Genomic DNA, 12,828 nt, shown 5'->3' with positions numbered 1-12,828 from the left:
TATAGGGGGAGAGAGAGAGTAATTTGGGTTGTCCACTAAATGCGAAGGCAAAATGAGTTAGTGGGGCTAACGTTTGCAGGTGGGAATAGTGCTAAAAGCCAAAGGAGAAAAGGGTTATAAATTCTAATAATAGAGGTTAAAATTAAATATTTGGAGGGTGAGGTCACTCACTATCTCATCTTTCAAATGTGAAGAGCTTTGAGGGAATCTCTGGCTCTTACACATACCCTAACAAACATATCCCCAGCCTTTTGACCCCCCTCTCACTACTCAACCATATACAGGAAACCACCATCAAATTATTATTATTATTTATTATTATTATTGTTTTTTTTTTTTTTTCCGTTTCTTCTTCTTCTCTTTCTTCTTCTTCTCTCTTGCAGATATGTTTCCTTTACACCAAAGCAATGAGCTGTGCTTCCAGATTTCACCCAATCCTGATAACAAAAAGCGCACAATCTCAATAGAAGATCTGATTGATCTTGCCCATGATTCTGCTCCTCTGGATCAAGACCATCATGATTCTGATCAAATCCAACGGTCCAGCCGCAACCTCTTCCCTTCTCTGAGCAATAATAATAATTATAATAATAACCATGATAAAAACAACCCTCAAAGCTCTAACGACATCAAAGACAAGAAGAACAAGAAGATGAAGCACAGAGACATCGAGAGGCAAAGGAGACAAGACATGGCTTCACTTCATGCTTCACTTAGGTCACATCTCCCACTTCAGTTTATCAAGGTAATTAACAATGAAAAAAAAAAAAAAAAAAAAAAAACCTAAATAAAAAAAATGGAACTATATTTCTACTTTTACCTTCTAATTTATGCTTAGGCCTATGGAATCAATAGACGATTTGAAAATTAAGAGGAGATTGCTCAGTTGGTAAGTACCTTGGAATATGTGATGGATTTTTCAGGGAAAGCGTTCGATCTCCGACCACATCCACGAAGCGGCAAGGTACATAAAGATCCTCCAATTAAAGATCAAAGAGCTCGGAGCTAAGAGAGACGAGCTAATAAAACTCGATTTTCCCGGCTCTTCAAATGCCGAGTCAACCGACCTCCACGGCGGATTAGAGAGCTCGGAGATCTCTACTCCGCCGCCGTGGAGGTTGACAGTCCATCCTTGCTGTGGTGGAGTTGAGATCGGAATAGCTACCGCCGGAGATTGTAAAGAGGGCTATATTGGTAATTTACCTCTCTCCAGGGTCTTGGAGGTGCTTCTCGGAGAAGGGCTTAGCATAGTAAGCTGTGTTTCAACGAAAGTGAATGGAAGATTTCTTTACAATATTCACTCAGAGGTATTTATTAAGTTGCTTAGGGTTCATATATATTATCATTCTTGTGTCACTGTGAAACTTGTAATTTCAACTTTGTATTCTATACAGGCCAGTTCAAGAGAGTCCATCAATGCTTCAGCGCTTGAACAGAAGCTAAATCAAGTGATTTTGCGTCGCCGGGACATAAGAGTATAATATATATGAATATATTTATATATATATATATATATATATATATATTAAATGCTTGTTATTATCAAGTAATAGTAAGTTTGACGTATTGCATGTTGCACTGTCATAATAATCTGACATTTTTATGTTTGTGTTGATCCTAGGTTTGACTCATCAAAAAAGTCATTTTGACATCTTTCGCCCACTTGATGGAGCCAAGTTTTTACTGTTTTCTGAAAACGGCATCTGCAGATTTAGAAGCTTCTTTTCTTCTATTTTGTTTTCTGTAGTGGATTGATAAGGTAAGTTATATATTTTTATTTGAAGTATATTGAGTTGTCTTATAATTAAATTTCTGTAAATGATTAGGAATACTATTAAAAAATATATATATTTTTTTAGTGTAAGGAAGTATGGAGTGTCAGATCATGTCTTTATAAAAAGCGTCTTCAGTTTTTATAAGGTTTCACAAGGGTACAAATACATTATTTTCCCAAGACACAAAGTTCTCTAAATTAAACAATATATAGATCGAAATCTCTTAATTAGGTTAAATTCTCAGTAAGTCGCCTAGAATTTCCATATGAGAAAATCATGTTTTATTCAATTAGGTATAGATAATCACTGTGCCGGTTTTTTTCCTCTTTGAGATGATCAATTGCGGACAGCAATATCCTTTAAATGGATTAGTTCTTCTATGTTTATTTATATTTTATAATCTGTACCAACAATGACATCATTTAGCTATTAGCTTCATAGTTTATATCAAATTTCTATAGGATCTCAAAAACAAGAATTAATGACACATGAAGTAGTGTACCACGTGCATGAAGATACGCATTCATAAATATCACATATGCAATCTAATTTTTTTAACAATATAGTTGATTTGGCTGGGCGATCGACATTATAATGTTATCTTGTTTAATTGGAAAATCTTTTTTGTTTTTTTTTGTTTGGGTAGCATGTAATGTGTACGCTTTATATTAGCTAGCCTGGAAGATTGGTGATAATGGATAAAGTGATTGATTCTGTCCGATCTGTCAAGCTAATAATGTAATGGATCATTGGATCCTGAATTATTTTCTTTGATTTTCTATTCCCCGAATTATGCTGTAAAGGGTCAAAGTGCAGTTCAGTTATGTATAATTGAAGTACATATCGTTGTTTCTAGTAAGTCACAAGTCTAAAGCTTGTTGGGTGGTTTATTCTGAATACTAATATCGATACTATGGATGATCTCTATTATTATGCGCTACTTAATAATTTGGACGAATATTTTGTTTTCAATTATTTCGTAATTACTTTTTTATACTAATAAGGTCGCTTGAATGTTTTTGGAAGCGCCTAGATTTGAGCCACCACCTAGTTTGTCTTTTAAAATCGATCTCATCGACATTGTTTTTGTGTTTTGGCTGTGTACATATATAGAGATGATGTGATTCTCAGTTGCACTGATATACTGATGATTATATATGCGGATTCTCTCACCATATGCAGAATTTGTGTATTTACCAGTTGGAATAAAATCGATATATATGAAATATGAGTATTGAAAGTTTAATTATGATTAGGTACACATATATGTTCTACAACTACATATGAGCTCTCTTCTACGGTTGATCTCAATTAAATCACTTATATATATATATATATATATATATGAAGTTATTTTTCTTCATTGTACTTGTTATTGTCTCATATGTACATACAATTTTTCAGTTGTGATGAACTAATTTATTGTAATTATTAACTCTAGCATGTTTAAGTTCCAATTGACATTTCACTTCTCCAGTACTAGCTTTTACTTTTTAGATTTCTTTGAATAATGTGCTGATACGTGTGAAAGCCTATTTTACACAAATTGCACTAAACACAATCAACAACAGATTTCTTGATTCGCAAGTAACTATGATCTAACACGAGATTCAACAAAAGGAAAACAAAACTTTGAAAATTGGACGTAGTAGTCTTCGATCAAATTCCGCTATTCACTAATCAAAACGAGAACTATAAAATACGAGAGTCTTTGACACAAGATTTCTCACTTTCCTACCCTTACAAGAGTGAAAAAGTTTTTCCAATCTTTTCTAAACTCTTTTAAAACACTCACTAATTCTCTCTCTCTTTTCCTCACTCTTACCGGCTATTTATAACACATAATAGTGTCATTACAAATGCTATCTGTTAAGTAAGTTTTGAAAACAGCTGGTATTTTCTTAAAAAAAAAAAATCCCACAAAATGGCAATATATTTATTATAAGAAAGATTACAAAAATAACGGTTTTAGGGTATAATTTACTAATATAGAGGCTATTATAAATCCTTTAAAAAATAGCGATATTTTTTAATGGTAAATAATTATTTTCTTATAAATAAAATTTTAAACACAAAATAAAGTTAAATGGAGCTCAAAACAGTGAACAATAAAACTGTATTACAACTTAAAAAAAATTCATTAAGCATAAAAAAAATGACTGTATGTACAACTTAAAAAATGTTATTTTCACAGTAAAAAATTTAAAGATGCTAGTCATGTGATAAAATATAACAAATTGCTATCATAGACAATTAACACTTTACCGAATGACTAATTTGGAATAGAGGCCCAAGTCCAACATTGTAAGGACTTTATAGAAGGTACCAGTGATATGGATAAAAATTATCCGAACTATCTTAATTTGAAAATGTTTTTCGGAAACATCTCACTTTTTATACTTTTTCTTGATAATATCTCACTTTATCTAAAGAGCACGTCATTTTACCATTTTTTTCCTTATCTTTTTTACACTTTATATCATACTATTTTACTATTTACAATAATTTTTATTTTTTCTTAGTTGTTCACGATTTCATGTCAAATTATGATAAAATTATTTGAAAAAATTAGATAATTATGTAATATTTAAATATATTGATATATTAAGAGAATCACCGTATTTGTCAAATAGACAAAATACCAAAAACATTTAAGACATCCCATATAGTATTTATCACCTGCATTTTCGATATAAACTTCGTCTATGTTTTATTTTGTATATCTGTCATTTTTAAAATTCAAAATCATACTCAAAATCCAATTTTGACGCAAAAAATAGAGCACGATAAAAAACCAAATATTTTAGGGAAATTTACATGAACCAAATATTTTAGGGAAATTTACATGGATATTTACTATTTCAACACTATTCTATCAAAATTAATCATGAAGCAATTTTTTTACAGATCTATTAGTTAATGAGTTGCGAAAAGATAGTTATACCTTGGATGAAATCAGTCAAAAAATTATTGAAATTCGTGACAGATTGGTCACGAATTTTCCGATTCTCGTGACAGATCGATCACGAAATTCAGGATTTTGTGCATATTGATCGCAAAGTTCAAGCTCGATCATGAAATTTTTAGATTTCTCGACTGATATGTCACGAAATTGTTGAATTTCGTGACTGGCCTTTTCATGAAACTTATTTACTAATAGATCCGTGAAATATTGCTTGATCATAGTTAATTTTGAAAAAATGGTGTTGAAATAATAATATTCATGTAAACTTATCATCTTTTTAATCAGCCAAAAATGTGAAGTTTGTTTACATAGTCAAGAAGTTGTTTTAACCAATTAAAATGCATTTGCCGAATTTATTTTGTTCATTTATGGCAGCATTGATTGAATCTTTTTTTTTCTTTTTTACTCATTATTTTCCTCAAACTCTCTCTCTCATTTTTCAATATTTTTTGTTTCAGATTTCTTGTTATAAATACAGTTAGATATTATAATAACTCGGTAATAATAATAATAATAATAGGAAAAAACAATCCACGAAAACTTAAATCTTACAAAGAAGATATTATGTAGAGAAAAATAACACTTCAAAGCCATGAAATCAACGGTCCAACGACAAAAAATACATAAAATACTAAAGTTTATTAGTTATATAGTCATTTTGATACTACAAATTTGAAAAATGGTTAACCTTTAATTTATTATAGTTAATTAGCCATCATTTTGATTAAGCACAAAATTTGGTCAAAAAATTGATTTATTTGCCCACTATATTTTCCGTCCATTTATGTACGTGCATGGTTTCTCTTAAATAATAAACTTATTAATGAGAATCATGAAAATCGAGAAAACATATACTTTAAACTAATATCACTATTCTTTTTCATTTCCATGTCGTCTCTCTCTCTCTCTCTCTCTCTCTCTCTCTCTCTCTCTCTCTCTCTCTCTCCCCCCAAAGAATCTCAAATTTAAAACGTTCACCACCTTAAACCGGGAGAGTAATTTTTTTTTAGCCCGGTCTTGACATATTTTCCTCCAACGGAGTTTGCCAAAAAAAAAATGCTTAGTTTTGAATCTTGTTGAAGGTGTCTCGGAGCTGTCCTAAGTCCAATCAAGGCAATTTGAGTAAAGTTGTCACTAAAGCCGCTGAAATTGAAAAACACAATAACTAAACCGATTAGATCAAGCCGAAGGTGTCTCCTGAGAACAACCAAGACAACCGTATGATTAGGCCTGCTCGGGATTTGCCGAAGCAACTCCATGTCTCTCAAACGGAGATAAACTCCTACATAACCAAGGATGCCACTTATCCGAGCAACATCCATCCATGGAGTAACTACCAACCTCCCACTAAAGGAACACATCTTCAAACTCGACACCCGCTGAATAAGCGACCCATCGCAGCGGGAGCTCGAAAGCATAAGGTCAGCGACCAACCCAACATCTTATTTTCCTTTGAGAACGATTTGCCCTCCCTTCCGGGTTGGAACCGCGGCCCTGGTTAACCCAGTAACGGCATCCAAAACTCAAAGGGATAGACTGGTTGAAAAAGAAATTAGGGTTTTCGGAGAGAGAGAGAAACGGGTTTTTTTTAACCCAGTAACGGAGTTTGATGACAACAGCCTTAGTCATGATTAATCACTAAACATTTCATCAAAAATGAACAAGGCCATTTAGAAGACCAAATTTCGTGCATAACCCAATGCATAAAACGACACCTTGTGGTGACTCAACACTATATCAATTGTTTAGTGTACAAACGTCGTGTATATTAAGATGCAAAAGTTTGCAACCAAAAATATTGCTCAAGCGTGAACCTATGTTGGAGAACGTATCCATACACAACGGTCGTTTCCGAGTAAAGCCATTATTGTGTCACGTAAAAGTTTAGACACACCATAGAGGTATCATTACAGGTTACAAAACAATGATTAATTCCTGAGCCGCTTGTAGTATAATAATTAAATACTATACTATGATATCAATACATCATAGAGTCTTTCTGTACCACTGTATGTAACATATAGGATGTGTATACATTGTCCAGTCGATTCGTATAATTTGGTGATTTAATTTTGGCGTTGAAAATCAAAGGGAGAGTACTGAAATTTAAATATTTGAAATCGAGTCAGATCATTTGATACCGGTCTAAAAAAATTGAATTGAACTAAACTATTAAAAAATAATCAGACCAGACGGTTTTAAAAATTGATGATATATGATGGTTTTTCTATTTTTTTTTAGAATTTCCTAATCTAATCTGGCATGCATATTTAATAACTTGTACAATCAACATTATTTTAATATTAGAGTTCTAAGACGACTTCTCATAAATTTCATTTTATGAATTTCATTAATATTGTAATGATGAAAAAGAAAAAGGAAAGTTTAGAAAAATCCCCCCCCCCCCCCCCCTGCAGATGGTCCCCAGGCTAGACCAAATATTTTCATATATTTTATTATTTACAAGAATCTGATACCAAAGTTACCTTTTTATTTATAACAGGATGATCCTTACTTTTCAATTTTATTAACGGATATAACAATACGTAGATAACAACAAATCAACACCTAAAATATTTCTGTTTCCATCTGAGTATCACCGTAGTAGGAGACTTGAACAATTTTCCTTATTATGTTATCTAAACCTTATATATACATACATAATCATCGGTAAATTTTTTGCAATCTATCTATGTTCTTAAATAAAATCAGCAGCTATGTTTCATTTAATTAAGAAAATAGCCGAACAAACTCGCATTAAGTTAATTAACTAATTTTTAAGTTTATTTAGTTTACTCTTTAGCTAATTAAAACTAGCTAGAGCCCGACTCTGACTTTCTGACATGGCCGTGGCCGCCGCCGAACAGGGGCACCGGACTCTTCCGCCGCCGCTCCATGGTGGGCTCCACCCTCACCAGCACTATCATCACCCGTGGCAGCTTCTTCGACCCCGACCCTCATCCTCCACCTCCGCTGCTGCTCCAGTAACAACTCTCCGAACCCTCTCTCCGAACCCATTTCCGTCATTGCCGCCGAAGAGACCTCCATCCGCACGTAATCACCCCCTTCCGCAAGGCGGCTCTACGTCGGAAACATACCCCGCAACGTCACCGACTACCAGCTCGCCAAGCTCTTAGAAGAGCACGGCTCTATCGAAAAGGTCAAGGTGGGTTTTGATTTTCTACGACATGTCGTTTATGCGTTTTTTTTTTATTATTTATTATTTAATTGTTTGTTATCTTTTTATTCGGCGGTGAGGTTGAGTTAGATACCAATTTTAATATTTTAATCAAAGTTACATTTTATTAAGAAAATAACCCACTAAGTCCGTAGTAAATTAAACTCTTTAGTTAATTAATTAACTGCGGAATTGATGAACCGAATAAATTCATGCAAAAAGTATTTTAGATCAGACCAGATGGTTTAAAAAATTGATTGATTGATTGACTATTTTTTATATTTTTTTTTTACAAGTCCCTAATCTAATCTGGCAGGAATTCTTAATAACTTATACACTCAAACATATTTTAACATTAGAGTTCTAAGACTTTCCATAAATTTAGCTGTATGAATTTCATTAATATTGCAATTATGAAAAAGCAAAAGAAAATATTAGAAAAATCCACCGCTGCAATTGGTCCGCAGGCCAATTATTTCCACACATTTTATAATAAAAAACACTAATATCAAAGTTACCTCATTTATATGGGAATATGAGACATATATATACCATGTGTTAAAGTAAAATGTCGAATTTAATCTTTTTGTTTTAAAAAATGTCGATTTTGTAACTTATGTTTAATATAATACTATAAAATAAAATAGAAAATTGTGTCAAAAATATTATTTTTATTGACTTTTCATTAATGTTGACTCTCATATTTATATGTGAATCATATTTTTACCCTTATTCACGCGTTCTTTATAGTCCTATATAAACTATAAATAAAAAATACAACAATCTCTCAAATCTGAAATATCGTGGAGAACACAAGTATGGAAAAGGATAAAAATCGACATTCGAGAATCATCAAAATCTCTTATTCAAGCGTGAAATCCAGAAATTAAAGTTGCAGTTTGTGAGGTATGACTTTTATGAGTCTATTCTAATTTACTTTGATTTCAAAATTGGAGATTAGTGGTTGTTTTTTATTTAAATAAATTACATATATGAGATTATAAGACTCGAACGAATAAGGGTAAAATGAGGTTTAAATATAAATATCATAGTCAACATTAATTAAAAGCCAATAAAATGATGATTTATTGTGTAATTATTTATTTTATGGTATAATTTTATCATTTTTATTAAACAAGAGGTACAAACTCAAATTTTTGAAAACTAAAGGTTAATCGACATTTAACGAGGGTATATGTGTAGATAACAACAAATCAATACCTGATATATGTGTATATCACCACAGTACGAGGGTTGAACAATTTTCCTTATTATACTGTATATATAATCATCAGTAAATTTTTTGAAATCTATCTATGTTCTTAAATAAAATCTCCTCTTATATAACTATCTTATTATCCTGTACATTTCTAAAAGCATCATAGTCCACCACAAAAAAAAAAGTGCAGCCAGCAACGCGGACAGAGCATAGAATTCTCTAAAGTTAAAAAGCAAGTTAGTTGTTCTTCTCTTTTCTCTTCTTTTTCCTATAATAAATCAACCATATAGATGTATCTACAAAAAATCTAAAAGCAAAAGGTTTATCATCATCATCATCATCTTGACACTCCTGAAATCCATGTAACAGATATAACCAACCCCAAAGTGGGGCTGCAGTGATTTCATTTCTAACTCAATGTAATGTCTATACAAATCATGAAGAGAAAGTAAAACTAAACTTTTAAGCAATGAAAGACAAGTGTTGTTAGGCAATAAACTATCTTTACTCCTCAAATTCAAATTTATACAAGGCAAGAATACTCACCCCTACTATCTCGGCTTTTTACTGGACTTGTATGGAAAACGAGACTGCTTCAGCGGCGACGGAGACAGCAGATCCGGAAGCTGCGGCGGCTCCGTTTCTCCGGTGAGCATCGCGACGACCTCCTTCATGGTGGGCCTCCTCGCCGGAATCTTCTGGAGGCAGAGCAGAGCGACGGTGACGCAGAGAACGGCTTGCTCCGTGTCCAAAGAACGCAGATTCTTGTCGAGGAGCTCCGCCAGCTTCCCGGCGCGGGCGAGGCGGCGGGCCCACGAGAGGAGGTTGGCGCGGTGGTACTCCGACGCCGGCGAGTTCGTCACCTGGAGAGGGCGGCGTCCGGCGATCAGGACCAGCAGAGTGACCCCGAAGCTGTACACGTCGCACTTCTCCGATGGATTCTCTCCGAAGCCGGTCTCGGGCGCGATGTAGCAGACAGTCCCTCTCATGCTCGGCGTGCTGCTGCACCCGCCCCCGCTCCGTGGGACCTCTCCTCCGCTGCCGCCGGAGTCATGGCTTCCGGTCAGCCACCAGTCCAGGCTGCTCCGGCTCCGGCTATGGCTATGGCCGCGGCTGCGATTCCTCTTCTTCCTCTCCGCGTACATGTCCTCGTCCCCGGGCCAATACTCGTCGGGTTCGGGGCTCTGTTTGGTTGCTTTCTTCTTCTTGTTCTTCTTCTTGGCGAGCTCGTCGCAGTACTCCTCCTTCCACCACTCCCTCGCCGGCCTTCGCTTCTCCTTCTTCTTCTTCTTCTCCGTCTCTTCGTCCATGGAGATCCACCATTCTAGCTGCTTCCGGTTCTTCTTAATTTTCTTCGTGGCAGCTTCCGGAGGGGTGTTCTCTGCAACTGTTACTCCGTCCCAGCCGCTCTTCGGCTTCTCGGACTTGATCTCTGTTCCAATCCAGTCGATGACGTAGTCCTTCACTCCTCCGCTCTCCTGCCTCAACCACCAATCCTTCTTCTCGATTCGCTCTGAGCTCACCAATTCAGGCGAAGGAGTCGTCGAAGCGGACGCCGAGGCCTTGTCGAAAACCTCCGGGGAGTGGCTCACCGGAGATGAATCGGTCGCGGCCGCCGCGGGATCAGGCGAGAGCTCGAAAGCTAAATTCGAGTCCTCGAACGCGGTTGCGACGCTCTCGGTCTCCTCTGCAACTGAGCCGTAATCCTCCACAGTGCCGCCGCCACTACCGATGCCTTCGACGGAGATCTCAATCTGGCTATTCACATCCAATTTCAACCTAGCTAAACCAAAATCCCCAATCTTGGCGGAGAAGGACAGATCCAAGAGAACGTTGCTCGGCTTGATGTCGCCGTGGATGATCGGCTGATCGAGTCCGTGGAGATACTCCAGACCTCTGGCTACGTCCACTGCGACGGAGAATCTCTTCTTCCACTCCATGAGCTCCGAGCACTTCCGGTGGAGCAGAGCGTCCTGGAGATTTCCGTTCGGCATGAGCTCGTAGACGAGCAACATACGGCGGCGCTTGCGATCAGAAGAGAATCCGAGAAGAGAAACGATGTACGGAGACTCGGCGACGGAGGCCGCGAAGAGAAGCTCGTTCTGGAATTCTCGCTCGCCCTGGATTGAGCCTGAGTCCATAACCTTCACGGCGATCTCGCCCAAGGCTCCAGGGATGAGCTTCGGGAGCGGCGAGCCGCGGAAAACCGGACCGAATCCACCCTGTCCGAGACGGCGAGCGGCGGAGAACGAGTCGGTGGCGCGGCGGAGAGCGGAGTAAGGGATGCGATACGGCGGCTTCGACGGACTCTCCGGCGCGGTGCGCTTTCTGGTGATTTTCCGGAGACAGACGACGAGGAAGAGGACGAACGAGAAAGCCACGGCTGTGGATAGCGCCGCCGTCGAAGGAAGGTGGCGGTGGCGAGCCGCGGCGGCGGTGGCGGAAGGCGTCGGAGACGGAGACGCCGAGCTTAAGAAGCGCGACGGCATGGTCGTTTCATGAAAACGAAAATTATGTGATCTTTTTTTATTTGTTAATTTTACTTCAATTTTCTCTTCAACTCAGCAAAAACTCTTCTTCTACTTGTTCGTCACCGAAGATTAAGAAGAAAAAATGGAGGGAGATTTTCTGTTTCTTTCCTTTTTTGTCCTCCCCAACCCCAAGTTCGACTAGACAGACACTGTAGTCTCTCTCTCCGTCCTTTCTTTTTCTTCTTCGAATATGACGATTTTGCCCTGGGTATTAAATGGGCTTTTATAAAGCGTAGGGCCTGGATATCAGAGAGCCCATTTCGCATCCGTGTCGTTTTGTTAAAATTCGGGTTTCGAGTCAAAATCCACGGCCGTGATTTATGTCTAGTGTAATTTTGTGTATCGCACAATAAATAAATATTGACCCTGAAAGTCCACTTTGTTTTTCTCTTTCAATGTCTCGGACCTCTCGGTTAGTGCTATGGGAATTGGGAAGTGTTTCCCACGCTCTCTCGAGCCTTGGGTCTTTGTCTTTGACTTACAAATGTTTACGTAAAATTACATTAATTTAAGTTTTTAACGACGCAATATAATAAGAAACTCTAGTTCGATTTTCCCAGTATTTTAAATGCGACGTTACAGTTTGCACGGTTGGAAAACATTGAGTAGAACAACATCAAGCAATCAATGATGATTGAAGTTAAAGATCCTCATATCATATCATCTGAAAATTTTAGAATTTATATGCAATTTCGCAAACGTACATTCACATCTGTGCTTGGCTTTTCTCATTAAGTGTACTTTTAATTTTTTATAAAAATTCAACCGTAAAATAGTTTTTAGTCAAATTTAAAAAGTGTTTTTACAAATATAGAAGAAAATAGAAAATCAAAATTTCGTAGCTTTAAAAAAAACGGTTTTTTTAATTTTTTTTTTTTAAACAAAACTATCAATTGAAAAAATGAAAAAACAAAATATTTTGCGAATATTCTAGACGAATAAAAATAGAGGAATAGACATTTATGACTTCTAAGAAATAGTTGTGGGGCTAATAGTGAGCTTATATAATGAATTATGAAAAGTTTGAAAATCAAACGAGCAAGCAAGCAGATGAAATTTTTAAAGACCGAATATAGCTGGTCTATTCGTTCCTCAATAAAGAAAAGTGGAAAAAAAATGTAGCAGGTAATTTTCTTCGTCTTTTTCTTCCAAGTTACAAC

General features: G+C 36.4%; 2 protein-coding genes across 3 annotated transcripts; one reads left to right on the top strand and one right to left on the bottom strand.

Annotated features, from left to right (window-relative positions):
• The first annotated feature begins 155 nt into the window (after positions 1–155).
• LOC149380022 (transcription factor bHLH120-like) lies at positions 156–3,076 on the top strand. Of its 2 annotated transcripts, XR_016294160.1 has the most exons (5): positions 156–745; positions 924–1,307; positions 1,395–1,475; positions 1,622–1,759; positions 2,422–3,076. XR_016294160.1 is itself a non-coding variant. In XM_089603144.1 (4 exons), exons 1-4 carry the CDS (start codon positions 386–388, stop codon positions 1,625–1,627), a joined length of 831 nt encoding a protein of 276 aa, XP_089459270.1. In that variant the 5' UTR covers positions 156–385; the 3' UTR covers positions 1,628–2,036. The 2 variants fall into 2 exon arrangements, 1 of the variants encoding a protein (XP_089459270.1); XM_089603144.1 differs by lacking the exon at positions 2,422–3,076 and having other exon boundaries at positions 1,622–2,036.
• A 6,424-nt stretch (positions 3,077–9,500) lies between these two features.
• Positions 9,501–11,854, bottom strand: LOC149380021 (receptor-like serine/threonine-protein kinase At4g25390). The gene has a single exon (XM_089602665.1). The coding sequence runs from the start codon at positions 11,624–11,626 to the stop codon at positions 9,689–9,691; it is 1,938 nt and encodes a 645-aa protein (XP_089458791.1). The 5' UTR covers positions 11,627–11,854; the 3' UTR covers positions 9,501–9,688.
• Between the last annotated feature and the right edge of the window lie 974 nt (positions 11,855–12,828).

The sequence above is a fragment of the Urtica dioica genome, chromosome 12, assembly GCF_054948205.1.
Source record: "Urtica dioica subsp. dioica isolate 48M chromosome 12, U.dioica_male_clone48M_v1_H2, whole genome shotgun sequence".
Taxonomy (NCBI): Eukaryota; Viridiplantae; Streptophyta; class Magnoliopsida; order Rosales; family Urticaceae; genus Urtica; species Urtica dioica.
This window is presented reverse-complemented; position numbering and strand designations above follow the sequence as displayed.

Excerpts from the sequence above, each read along its gene's own strand:
- LOC149380022 (XM_089603144.1), top strand. The coding sequence starts at position 386 with ATGTTTCCTTTACACCAAAGCAATGAGCTGTGCTTCCAGATTTCACCC. Across the intron at positions 746-923 it reads TCCCACTTCAGTTTATCAAG|GGAAAGCGTTCGATCTCCGA; the intron begins GTAATTAACAAT and ends TGGATTTTTCAG. Across the intron at positions 1,308-1,394 it reads TTTACAATATTCACTCAGAG|GCCAGTTCAAGAGAGTCCAT; the intron begins GTATTTATTAAG and ends TATTCTATACAG.
- LOC149380021 (XM_089602665.1), bottom strand. The coding sequence starts at position 11,626 with ATGCCGTCGCGCTTCTTAAGCTCGGCGTCTCCGTCTCCGACGCCTTCC.